The sequence below is a fragment of the Arabidopsis thaliana genome, chromosome 2 (genome assembly GCF_000001735.4).
Source record: "Arabidopsis thaliana chromosome 2, partial sequence".
NCBI lineage: Eukaryota > Viridiplantae > Streptophyta > Magnoliopsida > Brassicales > Brassicaceae > Arabidopsis > Arabidopsis thaliana.
The window spans coordinates 17,445,929-17,470,449 of record NC_003071.7 but is presented as its reverse complement, the minus strand read 5'-3'; the positions used below and the strand labels follow the sequence as shown (position 1 = coordinate 17,470,449).

The following is a 24,521-nucleotide window of genomic DNA, read 5'->3' as shown; positions in this document are numbered from 1 at the left end:
TTAAAGTGTATCCCTAATTCATTGGAAACAAACAATGGATTTTAGAATTTATGCGCTTGTCTAGATACATATGATTACTACCACAAATGAAACAAAATAAAATAAATATTGTGTAAGTGATTTAATAAGCAAAAATTAAGTTTTCTCATGCCCATATCAAAACATAAGATGATCTTAATCCTAAAATTGTTCTTTTTATTTTGGAATTTTTTCTTCGTCCAGAATTGCTTGGATAATACGGCAAAAATAATCTAAAAATAAATTATTAAAAGTAAGCCATATCTGATTTATCAAAAAAACAAAAACAGAAAACAGGATAACAAGAAGAAACAGAGAGATTAGGGAGGGAAGGAATTTGTGCTTTTTCAAAAAAAGAACTTCCTTCCATATCTCTCTGTCATTTTTGCCTTCAACCTTTCTGCATATATTTGAATAAATACAAGAACCCTTTGATATGATTCGCTTCGTCTTCTCAGATTCCAAGTCAAACATCCTTTGATTCCATTTAACTTACTAGGCTTCCCCAAAGTTTTTTCCAGAATCTGTTTCTAGGTTTCTTTATCTCCCCTAAGCTTTGGGAAAGATTTGATTAGGGTTCTCGTTCCTTCTTTCACTTCTGCAAGAAGTTTTCAATCGTTTATTTAATTGATCACATTTTGTATAATGGGAAATTGTTGTGGAACGGCTGGATCGTTGATTCAAGATAAGCAGAAGAAAGGTTTTAAATTGCCAAATCCTTTCTCAAACGAGTACGGCAACCACCACGATGGCCTTAAGCTTATCGTGTTGAAGGAACCAACGGGTCATGAGATCAAGCAGAAATATAAATTAGGTCGTGAGTTAGGTCGAGGAGAGTTCGGTGTGACGTATCTGTGCACCGAGATCGAGACCGGAGAGATTTTCGCATGCAAATCAATCTTAAAGAAGAAGCTGAAAACGTCGATTGATATAGAGGACGTTAAGAGAGAAGTTGAGATCATGAGGCAAATGCCTGAACATCCTAATATTGTTACTTTGAAAGAGACTTATGAGGATGATAAAGCTGTGCATTTGGTTATGGAGCTTTGTGAAGGCGGTGAGCTTTTCGATAGGATTGTTGCTAGAGGGCATTATACGGAGAGAGCTGCTGCTTCGGTTATTAAAACGATCATCGAGGTTGTTCAGGTTTGTGAAACTTTTATCTATGAATCTTGTTGGACGGTATTGATTTGTAACATTGCTTGAAAGGCACGTTTTTATATTAGAGTAATGTGGTTTATTCAATCTGTGTTGCAGATGTGTCATAAGCATGGAGTAATGCACAGAGATTTAAAACCTGAGAACTTCTTGTTTGCAAACAAGAAGGAAACTGCATCTTTGAAGGCTATTGATTTTGGTCTCTCTGTTTTCTTTAAACCAGGTGATGTATTATCATCTTCGATGCTTGGTTTCCACGGAATTGGAAGGAATCTTACCCACTAATGTTTTTGTTTGCAGGCGAGAGATTTAACGAAATTGTTGGGAGTCCTTACTACATGGCTCCTGAGGTATTAAGGAGGAGTTATGGACAAGAAATTGACATTTGGAGCGCAGGAGTGATTCTTTACATATTGCTCTGTGGTGTTCCACCTTTTTGGGCAGGTTTAGTTTTGTCAAACCACTTGTCTTGTGTCAGTTCTTGTAGAATCATACAAATGTAAATGACACCTTCGCTATCTTTGTTTGTTTGCAGAAACCGAACATGGAGTCGCAAAAGCAATTCTTAAATCTGTAATTGACTTTAAAAGAGACCCCTGGCCTAAAGTTTCTGATAATGCAAAAGATCTGATCAAAAAGATGCTTCATCCTGATCCAAGGCGTCGTCTAACTGCTCAACAAGTGCTTGGTATATATCATCTCTGCTTTCAAATGCAATATAATTGTTTTTTTGGTGCTCATATGAAAACAATGTTAAGACTCAATCATCTTTGGTTTGTAGATCATCCGTGGATACAGAATGGTAAGAATGCTTCCAATGTATCATTGGGTGAAACCGTAAGAGCAAGGCTTAAGCAATTCTCTGTTATGAACAAGCTCAAGAAAAGGGCACTCAGGGTTATCGCTGAGCATCTATCGGTTGAAGAAACATCTTGCATAAAAGAAAGATTCCAAGTAATGGATACAAGCAATAGAGGAAAGATTACTATCACCGAGCTAGGAATCGGATTGCAGAAACTCGGGATTGTTGTTCCTCAAGATGACATTCAAATATTGATGGACGCGGTAAGCTCTTAAGCAAGTAGTTCCAATGCTGATACAAAGTTTCACACGCAATGCATTGACTATAGTGGTTACGTTTGTTTATAACAGGGAGATGTTGATAAAGATGGATATTTAGACGTCAATGAATTTGTAGCCATATCGGTACACATCAGGAAGTTAGGCAACGACGAGCACTTAAAGAAAGCTTTTACGTTCTTTGACAAAAACAAGAGTGGTTATATCGAAATAGAGGAGTTAAGAGATGCTTTGGCAGATGATGTTGACACTACTAGTGAAGAAGTTGTTGAAGCCATTATTCTTGATGTCGATACCAATAAGGTAAGATATAAGTGTTGTAACCTATAATATTTTCTATACGTGTAAAAAGACTAAAAAATTTGATGTTGTTGAACCGAAATGTTGTGCAGGATGGGAAAATAAGTTACGACGAATTTGCAACGATGATGAAAACGGGAACGGATTGGAGAAAAGCTTCGAGGCAGTACTCGAGGGACCTGTTTAAGTGTCTTAGTCTTAAGCTCATGCAAGATGGGTCCTTGCAGTCTAATGGAGATACAAAGTAGAGCTTGAAATACGCGACATGGATACTTATTATCAGTCGCAGAATATTGAACTGAATCTGAATCAAAGGGAAGAAAAATATTTGTTCTTTCTTTTTGGTGTTTTATCTTCACTTTCTCACAACTTGTTGTTTAGTTTCAACGGGTATCAATTAAGCTTTAGGCATTTCTATTGTTGAATGATCGATCATGTGATCAGGAGAAGCCCGTTTGTGTAGATTAATTAAATTGTATGTGAGGAAAATGAAGATCATTAATTACTTATTTCGTTTCTTATGAGTTGTGTAATTTTCATTATTCATTTACCATTTGACATAGTATATGATCATTAATCAAGTATTTTCTAGTGAACTATGTATTTTTTTTTTCAATAATAACTTTACAAAATTATTTGACTTTCCTTTTGTCGAAACAATTTGGCTTTTGCCATGGTTCAGTGAACTAGCCGTGGTGTTTCTTGCTCTAAATTAGCGGCGATAACGTTGGTCCGAGTTGGATAAAGTCGTATGCTTGTACGTAGTATTTCTACATTCTCAAGTAATGAATTATTTTAAAGTATATAGAAATAGTAACGGAATAGAACACCTGATGCAATTTTCCAAAAAGAACATTATCATAGCCATCTCAAATCAATTCCTTGGCACTATGTATATATATATCCAAACTTGCCGTGTGAATGCGATTTAGGCAGGCAATGTGATTTGTGGCCATTCCATAATTTCCGTACCAACTAATTTAACAGAAACATCATTTTATATGTATATAAATTAAATATTGATATAGTTTTACACTTACACAACACCCCTTCCTCAACTCTTATGGGCGTTTACCCGTTTCCAAATATTTCTTAACATTCTTTATTTATTATATCAAATAGGTAGCACAAGAAAGAATTATGATATGTGATCTATACTTTACCAAACGATTGATGTCTTTCTGATTATTGTGTTAATAGTTTATGGAAATTTGTATTGAAGTATTACTTTTGATATTATGCATAGGCCGCAAAAGTTTCATGATAATATCTCTTAATCAAAAGAACTTTTTAAAACAAATTGTCAATCTATCATAAATTCGAATTTTACGTCACTCATGAGTTTTGTTTCCTTGTATACATGTGTATGCAAGAACATATTTCTATCTCTAAATGCAAATCGGACTAAAGAATTCAACTACATAATACTTTGGACAGTAGTTCTATTTGAAATTTTATATTCAGAATATTCTACAATACAGATAAATGCCGTTTTCTGTGCATATCCATATATGCATGGAGAGAGTTGGATGTATATATAGATCCTTATCCATTGCTAAAGCAAATGAGAGATTTTATATATATATTTTTTTATTTTTTTTGTTGTAGTATGAAATTTACTTGGGTGCAACAAAGAATACAACATATCATATATAATGTAATGTATATGTATCGGATTTTGACCAGCTTTTTCTATGAAGGAATTCTTAAGTTTATAGATTTTCACTTTTTATCGTTGCAATTTTTGCTTAGATAAAGTTTATGACACTGGATTTTATTTTTGCCGTTTTAGGAGGATCCATCAGCTAAGAGGTAAAAAAGGAAAGAATAATGGTACACGCAGAAGAATAATAAATTCAACCATCACAAATTCTAATTATGAACAAGAACCTACAATTAAGGAGAGCTATAACAACGACTAGGAAATTTTCCAGAAGTCATGCTTTCGTCCATACCTTTGGGTCTCTCAAGCAAGCTTCGCACATGTGTATTCATATATATCCGTTTGATGTATTCATACGTTTTTGTTATACGTATAATAAAAAGAGTTCAAAATTATATATATTTTATATATTCAATGTATATATACCATTTTTTTGTTTTTGGGGTGTAAAGTCAATATATACCTTTCGTACGTTGACCTAGTTTTTATTAATTCAGAAACATATGCATGGGTAATAGTATTTCTCGTTGAATTCGGAAGTTCGTATTGTAGTTGTTTAGGATCTTTTTGAATCACTAAGTCAATTTTCTATGTTTAACCGGGTTTCATTATTATTATAATAAAACAGTTTTGTTGGAAAATCAAAATCCGATTAGAACTTGTTACTAATTTTAAGGGTTCACGCATGATTCTTATTTTTCTAGAAGAAACACGAAATGGGGTTTTACTGCTCAATCATGTGTTAAAACTTAAAAGTAAACACATTGAAATTTTGACCGCGTGTTAATTCAAATGTCGCCCATGTCATAAATCAAATTTCCACAAGTAAAACAATGTTCATATTTTTTGAACGGGAGACACATGTGCTTAACTCTCTAATTAAGCTTCACGTGCATCGCCTAACTTTGCTTCCCATACGCCATGCGTGTGTCGCGCGCAATAGTAGTTGAACCTACGACGTCGTTTACTTGGAACATTTAATTTGTTAAACAAGTAACTATTATGGGGTTCTGTCTTTTTAAAAATGCGATTTTCCCAAATATAATGTAGTTCAGTCTTCTTCTTTTTGTGTGTGAGGTCAGATTCTTATATTTCTATCCAGCATTGATAGATAAATCGACTTACGTGGGTGATGGGATGAACAAAAAAATATACATTTAAGTATTCAATTACGGTCCAACTTGACAAACAAACAAAAAGTCTAATATGACGTGGATATATTTGACCATATAAACCCCAAATTTCGTTCTTTACAATAAGCAATGTGACGAATAAGGAAGAGCTTGCGGCGGTCACGTGAAAGGTAGTTATCGCCATTTCAACTGAACCTTCACGAACATACATTTCGGTTTTTCTTTACTGAAATTACGCATATCTCTATAATACACGAAATTACGACTATTCTTAACGAAAACGTGCTTCTTTCGTAGTATGTTGTTATATAGCTCACGTATGTTAATTATTTCTCACGTAAATTTGCATTTATGGGGGATTAGCGACATAATTGTATTATCATCATACGGCATAAAATACATGTTTGAAGATTTAAAAATCACAATTATATCATAACGTATAATAATATATATTATTATATAACCATTATCATACATAATTTCTTGGAGGAAAAATCCACATACAGTATATAGTGCATTTAGTCAATCTAACCAATAAATAATCGAGCTGACACTAGATAAAATAAAAAAGGGGAAAGTAAACTTCAATACCTTAAATCCTTAAGCGATGTTTCTTGCAGAAAATACGATAAGCATGGTCTCGCTAAGAGACAACTAAATTTTTAACTAAATGAATTAAACAATGAGATAGAGAGAGGATTAATATAGATATATATTTTATTAAAGGAGAGGATTACAATATGAAACTCTAAAGGAAGAAAATAAGATAAAATAAAATTATAGATGCCTAAAGTAGTGTTTACGTGACAATCTCAATTTCACTCCATACCTCGAACTCATTCAAGCTCAAGAAACCTAAATTTTAAACGTCCCTTTTGATTTGCCTATAAATACACGTGCCTCCACACTTCTCCAATTAAAAAAAAACAAAGCAACACAAGGACAAAAAATTCACAAACATCAAACATTCTCCACCTACTGCCCAAAAACGACAGCATTCCTTTTCCAGCAACAAAGAAAAAACACATTTCCTTGCCAATGGCCCGTTGTACCAACCTTGTTACCGTTTTCCTATTATGGGCTCTTTTGATGTTCTCATGGTGTAAAGCTTCAAGAATCAGCCCTAATGTATATGACCATTCTTATAAAAGGTTCAAATCCGATAGCTTAATCAAGCGAAGAGAGGACATCACGGGATTGAGAAGTTTTGTAAGAGCCTCTTTGCGGACTCCAACCACCGTTAGTGTTTCTGATTTTGGAGCTAAAGGAGATGGAAAAACCGATGACACGCAGGTGTATATATACACATAAAAATGTTTTTATTTTATTTCATCGTATAATTAATTAGAAAACTGTTTTTAGTACTAATGATCCATGCATGCATTGTTTAGGCGTTCGTGAATGCGTGGAAGAAAGCATGTTCTTCAAATGGAGCTGTTAATCTCCTAGTTCCTAAAGGGAATACTTATCTCCTTAAGTCTATTCAATTAACTGGTCCATGCAATTCTATTCTCACCGTTCAGGTAATTACAAGAAATTGTTATTTGTTAGTTAAATACGATGTGTGTGTGGATTTTGAAACGAGCGTTTGGTCGATGGAACGGCAGATATTCGGAACGTTATCCGCATCTCAAAAACGATCGGATTACAAAGATATCAGCAAATGGATAATGTTTGATGGCGTTAACAATCTATCAGTCGATGGAGGCGACACTGGGGTTGTGGACGGAAACGGCGAAACGTGGTGGCAAAACTCATGCAAACGGAACAAAGCTAAGGTGGGTATATATATGTAAAAGTATAAATCTTCTCTTTAATTAATAAACAGCTTTGAATATTGAGTTATTGCTGATATTGAAACTTTTTTTTTTTTTTTTTTTTTTTTTTTTTTTTTTGTATATGCAGCCATGCACAAAAGCCCCAACGGTACGTTGAAACATATATGATATCAAAAAATAATGTTGATGGATTTGATCATAGTTGGACAAGTGTTTTACGTATATATTTTTTTACATTCAGGCTCTTACTTTTTACAACTCGAAAAGTCTGATAGTGAAGAATCTGAAGGTGAGAAATGCACAGCAGATCCAGATTTCGATTGAAAAATGCTCCAACGTTCAGGTCTCTAATGTCGTGGTAACTGCGCCTGCGGATAGTCCTAACACCGATGGTATTCATATCACTAACACCCAAAACATTCGAGTCTCCGAATCCATCATTGGAACAGGTTACTATTTTATACATTAACATTTGTTTTCTTTATTTTGTCCGTGACTTAAAAAAGTTGCTTGCTTACCAAGAGAGATGGATTTTAAGGCTATATATAATAATTTACGGAGATTGATCTAAAGGGAGTTTTAATAGTTGTTTTTTCCTAAATATAGGCGATGATTGCATATCTATTGAAAGTGGATCACAAAATGTTCAAATCAATGATATAACTTGCGGTCCCGGTCACGGTATCAGGTATCAAATCATTGTTTTGAATAATATATCAAAAGGGTTCGATCATAATCTAATACTAAGAAAATTTGATATTTATTTTTGAAAACATGAGCAGTATTGGGAGCCTTGGAGATGACAATTCAAAGGCTTTTGTCTCAGGCGTGACTGTGGATGGTGCTAAGCTTTCCGGTACAGACAATGGAGTAAGAATCAAAACTTACCAGGTGAAACTTCACAAACTAGTCCTTCGATTTTAACTAAACTCTCAAAAATTTCCCCATCTGTTAATTGTTATTCCATTTAATCCAACCCAATTTATCAGGGAGGGTCAGGAACTGCTAGCAATATTATATTTCAAAACATTCAGATGGATAATGTTAAGAATCCGATCATAATCGACCAAGACTACTGCGACAAGAGCAAATGCACTACAGAGGTTCACTGCAATCTGATCAAATCTATCCAATACTCATCATCATTGGTAACACATATTCTTGGATCTAATCATTTAGTATATATTTTCAGAAATCCGCGGTCCAAGTGAAGAACGTGGTGTACCGGGACATAAGTGGCACTAGCGCATCGGAAAACGCAATAACGTTTAACTGCAGCAAGAACTATCCATGCCAAGGAATTGTGCTTGACAGAGTGAACATTAAAGGAGGAAAAGCAACTTGCACCAATGCTAATGTGGTTGATAAAGGAGCTGTTCTGCCTCAGTGCAACTCCACTTAGTTACTTAGATCGCTTAGATCTATCAAACACATACATATAGATATATAAATACAGATAGATCGATTACAAAATATACTAAATATACTTGTGGATATATATATACATGGACAATAAATAACAGATATTGTCTAACTATGAATTATAGGATTATAGTATAGGAATACATGTATAAACAATGTTCTTGAGATTTGTTGTTTTATTTGTATTCTTACATACTAAATTGTTTATCTAAAGTTATATGAATAAAGGGATACATTCTTTATAAGGTTATGGACCTTATGGTATTATTTGTTCTGATTAACGTGTGACATTAGAATGTCAGGCCCATTTAAGCCCACTTTCTGTTTAAGTTACCAAAACAAACCCAACAAGGCCTTTAGAAACCCTAAAAATCCTTATTGTAGCAGCTGGAGCAATATATATCCCAATTTGCCGCAACTAGGGTTTTCTCTTCCTCACGCAAAGCAATACATCGCAGTCTCCCACTGATTCAGCAGCTCTTTGAACTACTCTTCGACAATGGCCGAACGTGGTGGAGAACGTGGTGTTGAGCGTGGTGGAGAACGTGGTGATTTCGGACGAGGATTCGGAGGCCGTGGAGGTCGTGGAGATCGTGGAGGGCGTGGACGTGGAGGCCGTGGTGGTCGTCGTGGAGGGCGTGCCAGTGAAGAAGAGAAATGGGTTCCAGTGACCAAGCTTGGTCGTCTCGTGGCGGCTGGTCATATCAAGCAGATAGAGCAGATCTATCTTCATTCACTCCCGGTTAAGGAGTACCAGATCATTGATATGCTCATCGGTCCAACATTGAAGGATGAGGTAATGAAAATCATGCCGGTTCAGAAACAAACCAGGGCTGGTCAAAGGACTAGATTCAAGGCCTTTGTTGTCGTTGGAGATGGTAATGGTCATGTTGGGTTGGGAGTGAAATGCTCTAAGGAAGTTGCTACGGCCATTAGAGGAGCGATTATTCTCGCTAAGCTGTCTGTTGTTCCAGTGAGGAGAGGTTACTGGGGTAACAAGATTGGGAAGCCACATACGGTTCCTTGTAAGGTGACTGGGAAGTGTGGATCTGTGACAGTGAGGATGGTTCCAGCTCCTAGAGGTTCTGGTATTGTGGCTGCTAGAGTTCCTAAGAAGGTTCTTCAATTCGCTGGAATTGATGATGTTTTCACTTCCTCCAGGGGATCCACCAAAACTCTTGGAAACTTCGTCAAGGTTTGTTCTTTTTTACTTTCATGTAGTTACCTATACACGAGATTCGTTTCCTTTTGATTGGTTTCTGGTAGTTTCTTTGAAATCACAATTTGATTATTCGAAATTTGAGCATTTTCTGTCATTTTAGTACAGTAGTAGCTATATAAGTAGTTCCAGGAGTCCATTTGGTTAGGAAAAATTCTGACTTCACACTGTATTTGATGAAATATCTCTGGAAATGTTATTGGTGTATTGATGGAAGAGAAAAAGTGTTTCTCTTTCGTCTAGTGATTCTCTTTAGCTGTAATGAATGATCGCTTTGTAGGAAACCTTTAATGTAGCAAATGAAGAATAGATTCAGTTTGGCATCTCTTGATACTTGACTGTTTTCACTTGCTTATGATGTGTTTGTTTTCTTGCTAATTCACGAGTTTTGTAACTTGAATACAATATACCCTCAGTTTTTTATCCATGTATAGTATTCACTTGTACCTTAGTTTTTTTCACGGATGAATAATTGTTTTCATGATGTTGATTAAATTGCAGGCTACATTCGATTGCCTTCAGAAGACTTACGGATTCCTTACCCCAGAGTTCTGGAAGGAGACAAGATTCTCTAGATCACCATACCAAGAGCACACTGATTTCCTGGCGTCCAAGGCTCTTTCGACCAGCAAACCCGACCCAGTGGTTGAAGACCAAGCCTAAACAATGCTTCCACCTTGTGTTCTTTTTGGATTATAATCCTTCATGAGTTAATTTTGGTTGAACCTTTGGTAGTATATGTTGCTGGATTGTGCACCTTCTGTTTTCATCTCCTCTTCCAAACTACTTTATTTTTGCTTATGGATCTTAATGTTCTAGTTTTGCTTTTACTTTTGTTGAGAAAAGTTAATCCAGTGGTGCCAATTTTAATTTTCATCAATATTCTACCTCTACAAGTTTGGTTTATGATATAGACTTTGTTTGATATAACATGTTCAATAGACGAACCATTACTGTGAAGAACATTCGATGACAGGTTCTGATTCTTGGAAAGTAAAGTTAAAGAATTTCCTGAAAATTTCCGAATGATTCAAAGTATTGACTTTTTTTTAATTGGATTGTTCTAACATAGACAAAAGAGAAAGACTGAGAATATAGAAGAAGAAATCAGTTTGACATTTCCCACATATTTGAAAGCTTTCACGGCTTCTGCGATATTTCAGCTCATCTAAATCTGCAGAATCCTATTTCTTTTTTTCCTTGAGTTTCTCTCTCTCGCCGGATATAAACCCTATTTTTGGTCGGAATTGTTGTTCGAATTCGAATGGGGACTCCGGAATTTCCAGATCTGGGGAAACACTGCTCCGTCGATGTTTGCAAGCAAATCGATTTCTTGCCTTTCACCTGCGACCGTTGCCTACAGGTTCCTTTCTCCTTCTCTCCTTCTCTCCTTCTCTCTGTTTATATTCACATGCAAAGACTCGATTTTTATGTTTTCGCGAATGGTGTTTGACTCTGACTGAATCCTATATCTCTGGGATCAACGATAATCATGCTGTTACTTATTTTCTCGTTGGTTTCGATTTTGTACTTTAGGACTAAGAAGAAGATTGAATTGAAGTCTCGAATATCGAATTTATCACTTGAATCCTTTTGGTTATCGTTAGGTGTTAAGTTAACTGACATTTTGAGCTTAATTATCGGTATTTTGGTAAATTCCAATTTCTTCATTCTTGTCTCAGAAAAATTCTGCTCGTAACTAATGTGATGATTCTTGACTGCTTTCTTGATTCAAGAGAACAATGATTCGTGTCTGCTCTCTTGGTTCGGTTGTCTGTTCTCATGTTTCTGCTAGATCCATTGACTGTTGACGATTTGAATTTTGTTTTTGAGTTAGCGCTCTGGTTTTCTCTGAATCTTTAGTGTCAAAATGTTTCCTTGGTTTGGAGGAAAAGTCTTACATTGGAAATTTTTACAGGTGTTTTGTTTGGATCATCGAAGCTATATGAAACATAGTTGTCCAAAAGGCGATAGAGAAGATGTGACTGTAGTTATCTGCCCACTCTGTGCTAAAGGAGTCCGATTAAACCCAAACGAAGACCCAAATATAACATGGGAGAAACATGTCAATACCGACTGTGACCCATCAAACTACGAAAAAGCTACAAAGAAGAAGAAATGTCCCGTTCCAAGATGCAAGGAGTACCTAACTTTCTCCAACACCATCAAGTGCCGAGATTGCAATGTCGATCACTGCTTGAAACATCGTTTTGGACCTGATCACACTTGCCCTGGACCAAGAAAACTCCCATTCATGGGTTTCTTGAGTAGTAGTACCACCAGAAAAGAAGCTAAGACAACAAGACCCAACAAAGCTCATCCATCAACTTCATCATCTTCTTCTTCTTCGAGATGGTCTAATCTCCTATCTTCAGCAGAAGCAGGAATTAGCAGGCTCGGTAATGACATTAGCCAGAAGCTACAGTTTTCGAGCAGCAAAGATAATGGTATCGTGGAGGTGTGTCCACAGTGCGGTGCGAAATTCTCTTCGGTTACTTCTCTTGTGGAACATGTAGAGAAAACACATGAGAGGAACAAGAAGCAGAATCATGGCAATGTCACGGTCGATGTCTGCCCTAGATGTAGCAGAGGATTCCGCGATCCAGTAGATCTTGTGAACCATATCGAAAGAGATCACCGAGGCACTTCGAAAGCATAGGAACATATGCGTTTACAAGCCACACATCACAACATAACTTGTGAAAGGTACTCAAACATCTTTGTATTTTTCTTTTCATATTTGTACTGGTTTTAAACAACCAAAAAAAATGTCACATTCTTTGAAAAGTCATGGACTCATGTCCAGAAGTGTAGCCAGAAGTGTAGTAGACTAATGTTATCATTATCCTTGGGCCTTGGCCCTTGGGCTTTGGGTGATATGGTTTTTTCAATGAACAATATGAGAAGAAATTCAACGGCGACCAATGTGGTTAAGTCCGTTAAAAAATAAGGGTAAAACCGTAAAAGGTTACAATTGGCGAGTTCGCGGGAAATTTTACCCTCTTTCCGCGGTAAGAAAAAAAAAACAGATTGCTGACCCCACGTGACCGTCATGTGCAGTTAACGACGTTAATGATAAGTGGCAGCTAACTTAACGGTGCAATAAACCTTAAATCTTAACGAATTGAATGTTTCAGTACTTTTTCTCTTAAATTCAAAACGTGGTCATGTCGAAAGAATTCGACTTGATTTCACCACTAGCATCCTAATCTAACATTTAGCCTTTATAAAAACCAGGTTAAATTGACTTAAGTGAAGTGTGTATCAGTTCTATAAGAAAAGAAATCATAGTCAGGGAATTAAAAAATTACATATCTCCAAATAAAACTTTCTTCTTCTAGAGTGTATAATACACAATTACACATCATGCACACACACACCGTGTGAGTAAGTAATTAACTAATTATAGAATAATTTAAGAGATTATTTGCTTTATTAGCAGTGTATGAGCTGGCCAAAATGCAATAACTACCTCAGCAAATTTCAACAAAGCAGGAAAAAAATTAAAATAATACGTTATATAATCAAAGCCGCTTATATTCGCATCCGACGGCTGAGGTTTTTATGTGAAGAATGTTTAAGAGTAGTTTTAATATGAACTAAAAATAAGAATGAAGTAGCAAGCAACGAAACGGCAGAAGGTGGAACCCGCGTCGTGGCCGTTGAAACGTATCTGAGGAAGGAAATATTATTATCAGAGCTAAAAGCTTCGCCGGACGATCCGGCGACTAAATCCTACTGAGAGAATAATCCGGTCTCTCAGAGAGAGAAAGGGTTTCGAGTTTTCTGGTGTGTCGCCGATCAGTTTTCAGTTACCAACTGGCTTATTTGTGCTTTGATCTGAGGTAAATTGATTTTTCTTTTGCAGCATTACGTTGAAATCTTCTGATCAATCTGGGTTTTGTTAAATCATTGATTCCTCGGGATGTGATGATTTTTTTGGGTAATTCGTTTTCGGCGGAATTTGACTCTGGATTATACAATGAATTGGTTTCGTTTTGATCAACATTACATCGTTTTTGAATTTTTTTAAATTTTGGATGTTTCAGGCGAAGGTTTGAGTTCTAAGGAGTGTATCGTTTAATCATCGAGCTCTGTTTTCCTTCTTTCCCGAGGAAGCTCTAGGGCTTTTTCGGTGGATCAAGAGGGAGGGAGGGAGGATTAACACGTAAATAAGATTTAACAGGAATTTGCGGAATTTTGATTATATCAGTGAGTAGAAGAAATGAGCGCAGTCTCGGGTGTAATCTCGAGGCAAGTTTTGCCTGTTTGTGGTAGCCTTTGTATTCTTTGCCCTGCGCTTCGTGCAAGGTCTAGACAGCCTGTGAAGAGGTACAAGAAGCTCATTGCTGAGATTTTTCCTCGTAATCAGGTTCGTATCCAGCCATTTTCATCTCCCTTCTATTAGACTTGTGTTGACTTGTTACTTCTTGTAGTCTATGCAAGTTGGATTTTGATTTCCTTTGACAAGTTCATACTTAAATCTCTTTAATTACTGAGGGTTATGGTTGATGACTGACTTACGTTGCCATGCTTCTGGAAGCACAAAATTGTTAAATCAACCACTCTGCAATCTGTGTTTGGAATTTTTCCAGAGTGGCATAAATTTTTGGTTTTTAATCTTCTATGCTTTCCCTTGTCTATATTAAACTTTTTCGATCTTAGGTACTATAATAGAAAACTGGATGTCCCTCTGGGTTATCTTGTTGGGTTGGTTTAACTTATCAATGCTTCTGATTTCTGGCAGGAGGAAGGCATAAATGATCGAAAGATAGGAAAATTATGTGAGTATGCTGCAAAAAACGCTGTGCGTATGCCAAAGGTATAATTTATTCAGTGCCAAGTCTAGATATTAAGTCTTACAAATCTTGAGCTGGCCTGGAGTATTAGCAATTCCTTGACATTTGGCATTTCTATGTTCATATTTGAGTCAGATTACTCGTTATAGCAATGTTTTCAGTTTGCTTTGTTCCCAAATTTTGTTCTCTGGTGTTGAAATTTAAGTTTTTCCAGATATCAGATTCCCTGGAACATAGATGTTACAAGGAATTGAGGAATGAGAATTTCCACTCGGCAAAGATAGCCATGTGTATTTACAGAAGGCTTCTGGTCACTTGTAAGGAGCAAATGTGAGGTCATCCTTCTTTTGCTTTCTTTACAAACAATTCATATGTTCTCTCTTATGTCTAAGATATTTTTTGGCTTAACATAAGAACCTAAGGGGTTTTACCCAAAAACTGTAACCTATCATGGGATTGGGATTTGGGAGCAAGAGTATTCCGGGCATAGATGGGTAGGTAACTTGATTGTTTTTCTTTGTTCTTTTTTCAGACCTCTATTTTCTAGTGGTTTCCTAAGGACGGTGCAAGCTCTTTTGGATCAAACTCGACAAGATGAAATGCAAATAGTTGGATGTCAGTCTCTTTTCGAATTTGTAATTAATCAGGTCAGCTTCTTACATATTCGATAGAATTCTCTTATAGCCACATGTCAGGGTGCTATCTGATAGAATGGTTAAAGACATATGAAATAATGAAATAGCCTGATTGATTCATGTGACCAAATTTTTCAGAAGGATGGCAGTTCCCTATTTAACTTGGAAGGCTTTCTCCCAAAGCTGTGCCAATTAGGACTGGAAGGTGGGGATGATGACAGGTCGCGGAGCCTGCGTGCAGCGGGACTTCAAGCCCTTTCAGCAATGGTAATTTAGTTTTGTTGTTATGTTTCTGTAGATACTATTCTTCATTATTGTAAATCTATAATTATCTTCTGATGCATTCTGGTCCGTTTATCTATTTCCAGATTTGGCTGATGGGTGAATACTCTCATATTCCCAGTGAATTTGACAATGTAAGTAACTCTCCGGGTTCATGTACTAGTTTCTTATGTTTTCTTCACAGGTTTTATTGGGTTTCCGGGTTCCTATATACTCTGATCTTCTATCCTTCATCGAAATCAATTGGTTTGTGGTATCTAACAATAGACAAAGTGAGAAACACTCTGTTGGAGACAAAGTGAGAAACACTCTGTTGGATTTCCTTTCCAAAATTTCTTGGCCAAAGGTTAAAAATACCAGAACAATCTACCACTCGTGGTTACATTGCATAGAACTGGGAGTTGGGATTGGATGGCTAGAATTGTACCTTAGTAGAGTTTTAGCCTTTTAGGTAGTACATGTGAATATATGTTAACGGATATATTCAATACTTGTATGGCAGGTTGTCTCAGCAGTCTTGGAAAATTACGGTCACCCCAAAATATTAACAAATGCTAATGATAGTGGCAGAAAATGGGTGGATGAAGTATTGAAAAACGAAGGTCATGTAGCTTATGAAGATTCCCTCATAAATGTTCCTTCTTGGAGAACGGTTGTGAATGACAAGGGTGAACTAAATGTGAAAATGTAATCTCTTCTCTCGTAAGTTGTGTTTACGGTTGGCCTTTTGGGTTCTTTTCTTCTTTAATATATCTTTGTTTTACAGGGAAGATTCCTTGGACCCTAGCTTTTGGTCTAAGGTTTGCCTACACAACATGGCCAAGCTAGGTGAAGAGGCCACAACAATGAGACGTATACTTGAGTCTTTGTTCCGTAACTTTGACGAGGGATGTCTATGGTCAACAGAAAATTCGATTGCATTCCCTGTTTTAAGGGATCTGCAGTTTTTAATGGAAATATCTGGTATTACGCTCCCGACAGTTTTCATTCAGTCCTTCCCTCATGATCAGTGTTCTAAGATAGTTCTGTATTTTTGCAGGGCAAAGAACACACTTTCTACTTTCTATGTTGATTAAACACCTTGACCATAAAAGTGTGCTTAAACACCCAAGCATGCAGCTCAACATTTTAGAGGTTACCTCCTCCCTTTCTGAAACTGCAAAAGTTGAGCACTCTGCAACGATAGTCAGCGCAATAAGCGATATCATGAGGCACTTGAGAAAATGCATGCATTCTTCTCTAGATGAAGCAAATCTTGGAACTGACGCAGCAAACTGTATCAGAATGGTCAGTGTAGCTGTTGATAAGTGCCTCGTCCAACTAACGAAAAAGGTATATACCATTCTCAGAGCAAGTTCCTCTTCAATATATTCTTCTCTAAAGAGATGTGAGGCTGATCTGTCAATTTTCTAAGGTTGGAGATGCTGGCCCAATTCTAGATGCTATGGCTTTGATGTTGGAGAATATCTCCGCTGTCACAGACGTAGCAAGAACCACAATTGCTGCAGTTTTTCGCACTGCTCAAATTATAGCCTCTATACCAAATCTACAATATCAAAACAAGGCAACCTCCCTGTAACATAAAATCTGTCTCTTTTCTTTGCGAGATTAGACCAATTTTCATGAAATTGCTAAGCTTTTATTACTCTTTTCGTTTCAGGCTTTTCCCGAGGCCTTGTTTCATCAGTTACTTCAAGCTATGGTCCATCCAGATCATAAAACACGGATTGGTGCTCACCGTATATTTTCTGTTGTGCTGGTACCAACCTCAGTCTGCCCTCGTCCTTCCTCGACCACTACTGACCTTAAGAAAGGAATGGGTCTTCCTCGTTCACTTTCAAGGACCGCTTCTGTCTTTTCCTCCTCAGCAGCCCTATTCGAGAAGCTGAAGAAGGATAAATTTTCATCGATGCTGACTTCTGATCATAGTCAAAACGGAATGCCTGAGGAAGAACGTGGAAGCAGTACGGGGGAAATCCTTGACAGATTGAAATCTTCATACCGTCAGGCATATAGCACTTGGAATCAACCATTGACCTCGGTAGTAGATAACTCTGTGGATCTTTTAAACTCTGAGCTGGTACATCCTTGCAACCTTCTTTGTGTGAAAAAGCTTACTAGAAGAGTAGTACATTTCTTATTGACCTTAAATGGGACCCTAGAGTTCTATATATACGTAAGTCAGAAAATTTCCCAAGTCTCTCAAAATAGCTTCAGGATGGGACCAACAGTATATATAATAAATGAATACAAAGTAGCTTCTTGAAACCACAATAAATTTGTGTGTCCTACTAACTACGGTTCTAATTATATACAAATTCTTGATTTATGCTTACAATTCTTAGGTACACCTTGGATCAATCTTCACTCTCTAATAATATTTCTTATATGCTCCTCAGGATGTTGTTCATATAAGACTAAGTAGTCACCAGATAGGTCTTTTGCTTTCATCAATCTGGGCACAGTCCATATCTCCTGCAAATACACCAGACAATTATGAGGCAATTGCTAACACCTACAGTCTTGTATTGTTGTTCTCTCGTGTTAAGGTAACATATTCATACCTCAATATCTCTGCATCTGACTGTTTCTTATTGTTTTTATGATCTATGAGCTAAGTCTCACTAGATCTCCGTATGAATTATTTGCTTCCAACTTTATGTTAAACATTCACAAAATTTGAATCTTTCAGAACTCAAGTCATGACGCTTTGATTCGAAGTTTCCAAATGGCACTTTCTTTGCGAGATATTTCATTGATGGAAGGAGGTGAGCTTCCACATGTTTTGATTCCTCCCTGCTAGATATTTATCCTTGGTTTTTGGTTTGGAAACCCTGATGTAGACTCTTATTGCAATTTCCTACGAGACATATCATGTATGCAGTAAATGGCCGTATAGAAATTATGTTTAAAACGAGGGAGAGCTATGTTTGAACATCATCTAAAAGAAACTTAGTCATTTTGTTCCTACTATTTCAGGACCACTTCCTCCATCTCGACGAAGGTCACTTTTTACACTGGCTGCATCAATGGTTCTTTTTTCCTCAAAAGCATTCAATCTTTTTTCTCTGGCGGATTTTACAAAAGTAACACTTCAGGGACCAAGGGTACGTTGATCATTCTAGTAAAATATCACGCAACTCAATTTGCCAAAAAAGACTATTATCGTGCTCTTGACAGTCGCCCCAGACTTCTATGTTCAATATTCCTATGATAGCCTCTATACACAGAGAGAAATTTACTTACCATTTTTCATTAACTTCTTCTTTTGCCTGATTCAGCTTGACCCATTCTTGAACTTGGTTGACGATCACAAGTTGAAGGCTGTAAATTCAGATCAGCTAAAAGTTGCTTATGGATGCGAAAAAGATGATGCTTCAGCTTTAGATACTCTTTCAAACATAGCACTGTCCACTGAGCATAGCAGAGGAACCCTTGTCTATGAAATCGTCAAGAGCTTAGAAGATATGTGCAATGTAAGTGTTCCCAGTCACAACCTCCCAACTAAATTACTCTACCCGAGCTTACCATTCATATTTTGATAAATCAATTGATAGACACAGTAGACTAACAAAAGTTAAACTGTTTCCAGTCTGAAATGGACAAAATGCGAGAGCAGTTGCTCACAGAATTTATGCCAGATGATGCATGTCCACTTGGTACCCGGTTTTTAGAAGATACCCACAAAACCTATCAGATTGATTCTGGTGATGTTAAACCTCGAAAGGAGGTAACTTCCTTCTTTTGCTTCCCATAATATTCTCTGAAAACCTCGAGCTGAACATAAGATTGAAATATGTTGCATCTGTGTCTTCAGGACGCGGAGGATCAAGAGTTTGGAGATGGCACCGAAACCGTTACAAAGAACAATCATGTAACATTTTCTGAAATCCCAGACCTCCTGACCGTCAATCAAATTCTAGAATCTGTAAGTTACATTTTTCAGCTTCCTAGAAACTAGATTACAAAGTCTTCATCAAAAGTAACAGCACACTATAAACTATACTTATTTTGTATTGTTTGAAGGTCGTAGAGACAACACGTCAAGTGGGTAGAATTTCCTTCCATACTGCAGCCGATGCTTCATACAAAGAGATGACGCTGCATTGTGAGAATCTGTTAATGGGAAAACAGCAGAAGATCTCGAGTCTTTTAAATTCTCAGCTACGACATGAGAGTTCTGTTAACTGCTCTCCACGACAACATGATGAAGAGATCAAGATTGCATCTTTTCATCCTATGATCAATTCAGCATTTCATACTGGGGTATGTATGCCTTCGCTATGAATTCCTGTGGATAGCCTCCGGTTTCATATTCCAAGATAACTGTTTAACCATTTTTGTATTGATTACTGAAATTTGTTTAGGTCGAAGTCCCTTTACTGTCGAAAGAATTCGACATGAAATCGCCAAGAACACCAGTGGGAACTATTCAGTCACCGTGCTATGCAGAACTACAAAATAACCCACAAGCATTTAGACTACCAGCCTCAAGCCCTTACGACAACTTCCTTAAAGCTGCTGGCTGTTGATCATCGGCAGGATCCAAACCATGTTTGGCTTTGAATTCCAGTCAAGAACTCAAACAAAACATAACAAAAATAGGTTTGCTTGGTTTTCAAAGTCTTGGGTTACGTTTTTATAGATTCTTTAGCATCATAAATCGGAATTATCTCCGTCGTGCTATAATTAGATCATTCCTCCTAGGTTTTTACTCCTATCTTCTCTTTTCACTTATTCTTTTGTCCAATTCTTGTTTCTTTTTGGTGTGATGTGTAAAAAATTGAAAGAGGCCATCTGGTTTTCACATGGTATTGTAATCTTAAGATTCTACAACAGATGCTTTGTTGAACAGTTTCCCTCAAGATGTACATTGGTTCTTCTATGATCTAATTTATAATTTGTGTCATTGGATAAGTAAATCAACCATAAGCGGATCAATTTTATCATAAAAACCTATATAATACACAGAGGAGAAGCTCGCATATATAGGAATGCGTTTTCTTTTGTATATGAATGTCACAAGAGGAAACTATATATTCATTTGCTCATTTGATTTGCTTAACCTCTTGAAGCATTTCAACTACTTTCTTCATCTTTGGCCTTTTTGCAGGTGTGATGTCTGTGCAAAGCAATGCAACTTTCAGAGCTGCAAGCATCTCTCTCCTCCAAGCAAAAGACACGGTGCTAAGCTTGGCATCGAGTATCTGTTCCGGTGTTTCTCCTCTCGCTGAAGCTCCATGGACCCATTTCACCAAATCTACTCCTTCACCAAACTCTTCCTCCACCGGCGCTCTTGAGGTTAGAATCTCAAGCAACACAACTCCATAACTGTAAACATTCCCCGGAGCTGTAACTTGCATTGTGTATGCATACTCTGCAGAAATAAACCAAGGGAAAGTGTTGGATTTTGTATAAAGTTACTGGTAACAAAATTAAGACTTTATACCTGGTGGAATGTAGCCAAAAGAGCCTGCAACTGAGCTAATACTCGCGGTGCCTCTAGAGGGATCTAGAAGTTTCGATATTTCGATTTCCCCAAGCACGGCTTTGTAACCAGAGTCTAGCAAGACGTTGCTAGAGGAAACGTCGAGGTGAATGATGGCGACTTGGTGGAGAAATGCTAAACCTTCTGCTGCTCCAACAGCTATGGACAGTCTCATTGGCCAGTCAGGTTGGTACTCTGGTTTCTTGGTGGACTCATGAATCAGCTGAGTTAAGTTACCATTAGGTAAATGCTGATGCAACAAGAGAGCAACGTCTTCGTATATAACAAACCCTATCGGTCTAACCAAATGGTCATGGCAAAGTTTGCTGAGTCTTTCGAGTTCTCTGATCATCTTGTTCTGATGATGAGATATGGCTCTATCCATAGACTTGAGTTTCTTCACCGAAACAATCATCCCCGAAGGCATAACGGCTTTATAAACTGAACTGAAAGTTCCCGTACTGAGTTTATTTGACTCCTTCATAGTTGCTTTCACAACTGCATCAAGATCAATTCCTTGTTTAAGATTTTCAAGGAAGACATTTCCCGCGATAATTGCTGGTTGCTCATCCTCAACATTTTCTTCAACATCAACATTTTTAGCCGCTGCTTTCTCTTGTTTCTCCCTCATCATGAAGAGAAGAACAACCACAGTGACTGATACAAAGACAGCTACACCAGAACCAATCACTGCGAGCACAATTCTGTAGGAGACTCTGTGATTATATCTCAAATGGTCAAGATCTTCAGAATATCCACAAGAAGAGCTCAATGGTGCTCCACAAAGCTCTTTGTTTCCCAAAAAGCTCGAATTTGGAGACTTTTGAAAGGGAACAAAGACTGGCACTGGACCATTCAAAAGGTTGTTTGAGAAATTAACCTCGATCAAACTCATCATACCTTTTAGTAGTGGCGGTATGGATCCTGTGAGCAAATTGTTAGAGACATCCAATGACACGAGCTTGTCGAGTTTTCCTAACTCGGGAGGCAATGATCCATGAAGATGGTTGAAACTTAAGTTGAGTGCTATCTGCAAATTCCTCATGCGACCAATCTCAGGAGGAATGGTTCCCGTCAAGTAATTTCGACCCAGTTGGAGCTGAAGTAGCTTCACACAGTTTCCAATCTCATGAGGTATGTCTCCTCTTATGGAATTTTGATCAAGAAGTAAATACTGTAGCCTTGGCATGCTGCAGAGTTCCTTTGGGATGGTTCCGTTGAGTCTGTTGTTACTCAAATCAAGCTTGTTTAGGTTTCCACTTCCAAGAAACGACTTAGGGATCTCCCCAAAGAGACTATTACCTGAGAGAATCAGTTCTTGAAGATTAATGAGCTGACCAAGCTCTGTTGGAATGGTTCCAGCGAACCCATTAGCTGCCAGATTCAGCAGAGTGAGATTAGAACACTTGGAGAACTCTGCAACAATCTCACCTGAAAGATTGTTCTTGTCTGCTTCAAAGTAAGTAAGTCCACTAATGTTCCCGATTGTCCTCGGAATGACTCCCACAAGCTCGTTATTCCCAATTCTAATGCTCGAGAGGCCGCTGCAGATTCCTACTGCTTCAGGGAGTTCACCGGTCAATCTATTCTGTGTCAAGACCAAAACTTTAAGCTTCCCTTTCTCAAAAATCCCTTTTGGAATCTTCCCCTCAAGTTGGTTTGAGTGAAGATTCAACAATTCCAACTCAGAAACCAAACCTAACCCATTCGGTATCTCACCCACCAAATCATTCTCATAAGCTGTAAACACCCTGAGACTGCTCAGATTCCCTACCCAGTGAGGTATAGAACCATTTAACCCATTTCCAGAGACCTGAAACTCCTCTAACCTCTCTAGAACCTTAAGCTCATCAGGTATCTCTCCAACAAGCAAGTTATTAGAAATGTTGAATGCTCTAAGCCCTCTAAGCTTACCAAACTCAACCGGAATCGCTCCAACAAAACGATTCAGAGACAAATCAAGAAACTCAAGCTCAGACAAGTTGCCAAAAGAAGTAGGAATTCGTCCATTGAAGTTGTTACCAGAAAGATCTAGATGCTTTAAGCTTCTGAGGTCAGAGATTAGAGTAACATTACCTCTAAGCTGAAGCCCTGAGAGATCAAGCATTTCAACAAAAGAGTTGTTGACACCACACTTAAGCCCAACCCAAGTACAATAGTCAGTGCCATTACTACTCCATCCTGGAACTCCAAGCTCTCTATTAATCGCAACCAATGTGGCTTCATCGCTTAGTTGAGCTTCACAAAGCTCAGATTTTGATAAGAACCCAACAATCAGAAGAATTGACATACACCAAAATGTCATTTTTAAGAATTGAATCAATCACACACTCTTGTTCTTCTTCTTCTTTCCCCCAAATACAAAATTATCATTGAATTTTTAAGCCAAATGAAACAAGAAAGTGAGAGAGGAAAAGAAAAGTAATGCTCTTTTTGCCATGAATCCAGGATTAAAGCTCTGGTTTTTCAAGTCAAAATAACTGTTTCTGAAGAAAAAGAAGAAGAAAGACGAGTGCTTTAGAGTGTGAGTGTGGCTTAGAGAGAGAGCAAAGCCCATAAATTTAGGGAGAAAAAAACATGAGAGAACAAAGAGAAGAGAGCAAGGAAAATTCGATCAAAGAGTAGTAGGGTCTCTGCTTATAAGAGAGAAGAGGAAATTGCATTTTTTTTAGTATATCACGAAATTATGATTGCAGAACCAAACAAAGATCCTCTCACTTCACACACAGACAGAGAGAGAGAAGAGAGAGACTCCACAAAGCAAACGCACTTGGAAAGGAGGGAATTTTTTTTTTCTTTTCTTTTAATGTAATTAATTTCTGATACAAAAAAGTTTAATTTTCTTCACGAGACAGTGCAAGTGATGAATGAATGAAAGCTGCATAAATCTTTCTGACACATTTTTTCTGCTTTTGTTTTTTGGAAGAAAAAAAAAAGATTTTAATGAAAATGAAGAGTGTACGTTTTTTGATAATTCTTTTCCTCTGACGTTTTTTCTGTACCATACTGATTGATACTGTCACAATGTTCAATACCAAAGAGGTAAAAGATTGTTTCCAAATCTATCTTTTTTATTTTTTTACCTTCTTTTAAAATCAAAATTTACACACACTTTGCAGTTATCATTTGTGGTATAATGACATTTTTCTTATTCGTAGGGACTAGGTTATATTTGTAGCCTACATGTTTTCTCTTTGATCTATATTTGACAATAGGGAATCTACTCTCGTGTGGTGATTTTTGATGATTACTTTAAACACGATCCATGTTTGATGTATACCAAATTTTGACGACATTTATGTCAAGAATATAAGATTATAGAATCACACGAGGTGGAAGATTATTACTATTATTATTCGTCTGCGACGATAGTCAGGAAACACTGTGTGTTAATATCAATAGATATGATTGATTTCCGAGTTTCAAAATACACGTAAATTTTTGTTGTAAGATGCTCAATATAACAATACGTAAACAACGATTTGTCAAATCTTGAATGTTGGTAGAAGACATGTTTTCTCAGATGTCTGCCTCAAACAGCGAGAT

The 24,521-nt window shown here is 37.1% G+C and overlaps 6 protein-coding genes across 8 annotated transcripts; 5 read left to right on the top strand and 1 right to left on the bottom strand.

Moving 5' to 3' along the window:
• Window positions 1–292: 292 nt before the first annotated feature.
• Window positions 293–3,168, top strand: CPK14 (calcium-dependent protein kinase 14; the record flags this gene model as incomplete). Of its 2 annotated transcripts, none has more annotated exons than NM_129750.4 (7): window positions 293–1,164; window positions 1,276–1,399; window positions 1,477–1,620; window positions 1,712–1,864; window positions 1,958–2,241; window positions 2,329–2,559; window positions 2,649–3,168. In NM_129750.4, the coding sequence occupies 7 exons, from the start codon at window positions 664–666 to the stop codon at window positions 2,802–2,804; spliced, it is 1,593 nt and encodes a 530-aa protein (NP_181717.3). In that variant the 3' UTR covers window positions 2,805–3,168. The 2 variants fall into 2 exon arrangements, with proteins under 2 accessions (NP_181717.3, NP_973661.1); NM_201932.2 differs by having other exon boundaries at window positions 664–1,164; window positions 1,276–1,404; window positions 1,482–1,620; window positions 2,649–2,944.
• Window positions 3,169–6,207: 3,039 nt separating this feature from the next.
• On the top strand, window positions 6,208–8,795 carry PGAZAT (polygalacturonase ADPG2-like protein). Its single transcript, NM_180028.3, has 9 exons — window positions 6,208–6,645; window positions 6,744–6,875; window positions 6,960–7,130; window positions 7,258–7,278; window positions 7,372–7,579; window positions 7,737–7,818; window positions 7,913–8,021; window positions 8,120–8,233; window positions 8,323–8,795. Exons 1-9 carry the CDS (start codon window positions 6,391–6,393, stop codon window positions 8,530–8,532), a joined length of 1,302 nt encoding a protein of 433 aa, NP_850359.1. The 5' UTR covers window positions 6,208–6,390; the 3' UTR covers window positions 8,533–8,795.
• A 115-nt stretch (window positions 8,796–8,910) lies between these two features.
• AT2G41840 (Ribosomal protein S5 family protein) lies at window positions 8,911–10,765 on the top strand. The gene is made up of 2 exons (NM_129748.4): window positions 8,911–9,747; window positions 10,273–10,765. The coding sequence occupies exons 1-2, from the start codon at window positions 9,052–9,054 to the stop codon at window positions 10,432–10,434; spliced, it is 858 nt and encodes a 285-aa protein (NP_181715.1). The 5' UTR covers window positions 8,911–9,051; the 3' UTR covers window positions 10,435–10,765.
• Window positions 10,759–12,751, top strand: AT2G41835 (zinc finger (C2H2 type, AN1-like) family protein). The gene is made up of 2 exons (NM_180027.3): window positions 10,759–11,134; window positions 11,690–12,751. The coding sequence occupies exons 1-2, from the start codon at window positions 11,036–11,038 to the stop codon at window positions 12,428–12,430; spliced, it is 840 nt and encodes a 279-aa protein (NP_850358.1). The 5' UTR covers window positions 10,759–11,035; the 3' UTR covers window positions 12,431–12,751.
• Window positions 12,752–13,319: 568 nt separating this feature from the next.
• On the top strand, window positions 13,320–20,341 carry AT2G41830 (Uncharacterized protein). Of its 2 annotated transcripts, NM_129747.5 has the most exons (20): window positions 13,320–13,616; window positions 13,821–14,143; window positions 14,519–14,593; window positions 14,785–14,900; window positions 15,103–15,217; window positions 15,344–15,472; window positions 15,574–15,621; window positions 15,990–16,174; window positions 16,254–16,450; window positions 16,527–16,819; window positions 16,902–17,051; window positions 17,148–17,567; window positions 17,887–18,036; window positions 18,180–18,255; window positions 18,467–18,594; window positions 18,769–18,963; window positions 19,080–19,217; window positions 19,305–19,415; window positions 19,514–19,753; window positions 19,855–20,341. In NM_129747.5, exons 2-20 carry the CDS (start codon window positions 13,997–13,999, stop codon window positions 20,017–20,019), a joined length of 3,078 nt encoding a protein of 1,025 aa, NP_181714.3. In that variant the 5' UTR covers window positions 13,320–13,616; window positions 13,821–13,996; the 3' UTR covers window positions 20,020–20,341. The 2 variants fall into 2 exon arrangements, with proteins under 2 accessions (NP_181714.3, NP_001324090.1); NM_001336937.1 differs by lacking the exons at window positions 13,320–13,616; window positions 13,821–14,143; window positions 14,519–14,593; window positions 14,785–14,900 and having other exon boundaries at window positions 15,078–15,217.
• On the bottom strand, window positions 20,342–23,706 carry AT2G41820 (Leucine-rich repeat protein kinase family protein). Its single transcript, NM_129746.3, has 2 exons — window positions 20,937–23,706; window positions 20,342–20,864 (listed from the first exon to the last, which is right to left on the bottom strand). Exons 1-2 carry the CDS (start codon window positions 23,278–23,280, stop codon window positions 20,536–20,538), a joined length of 2,673 nt encoding a protein of 890 aa, NP_181713.1. The 5' UTR covers window positions 23,281–23,706; the 3' UTR covers window positions 20,342–20,535.
• Window positions 23,707–24,521: the final 815 nt, after the last annotated feature.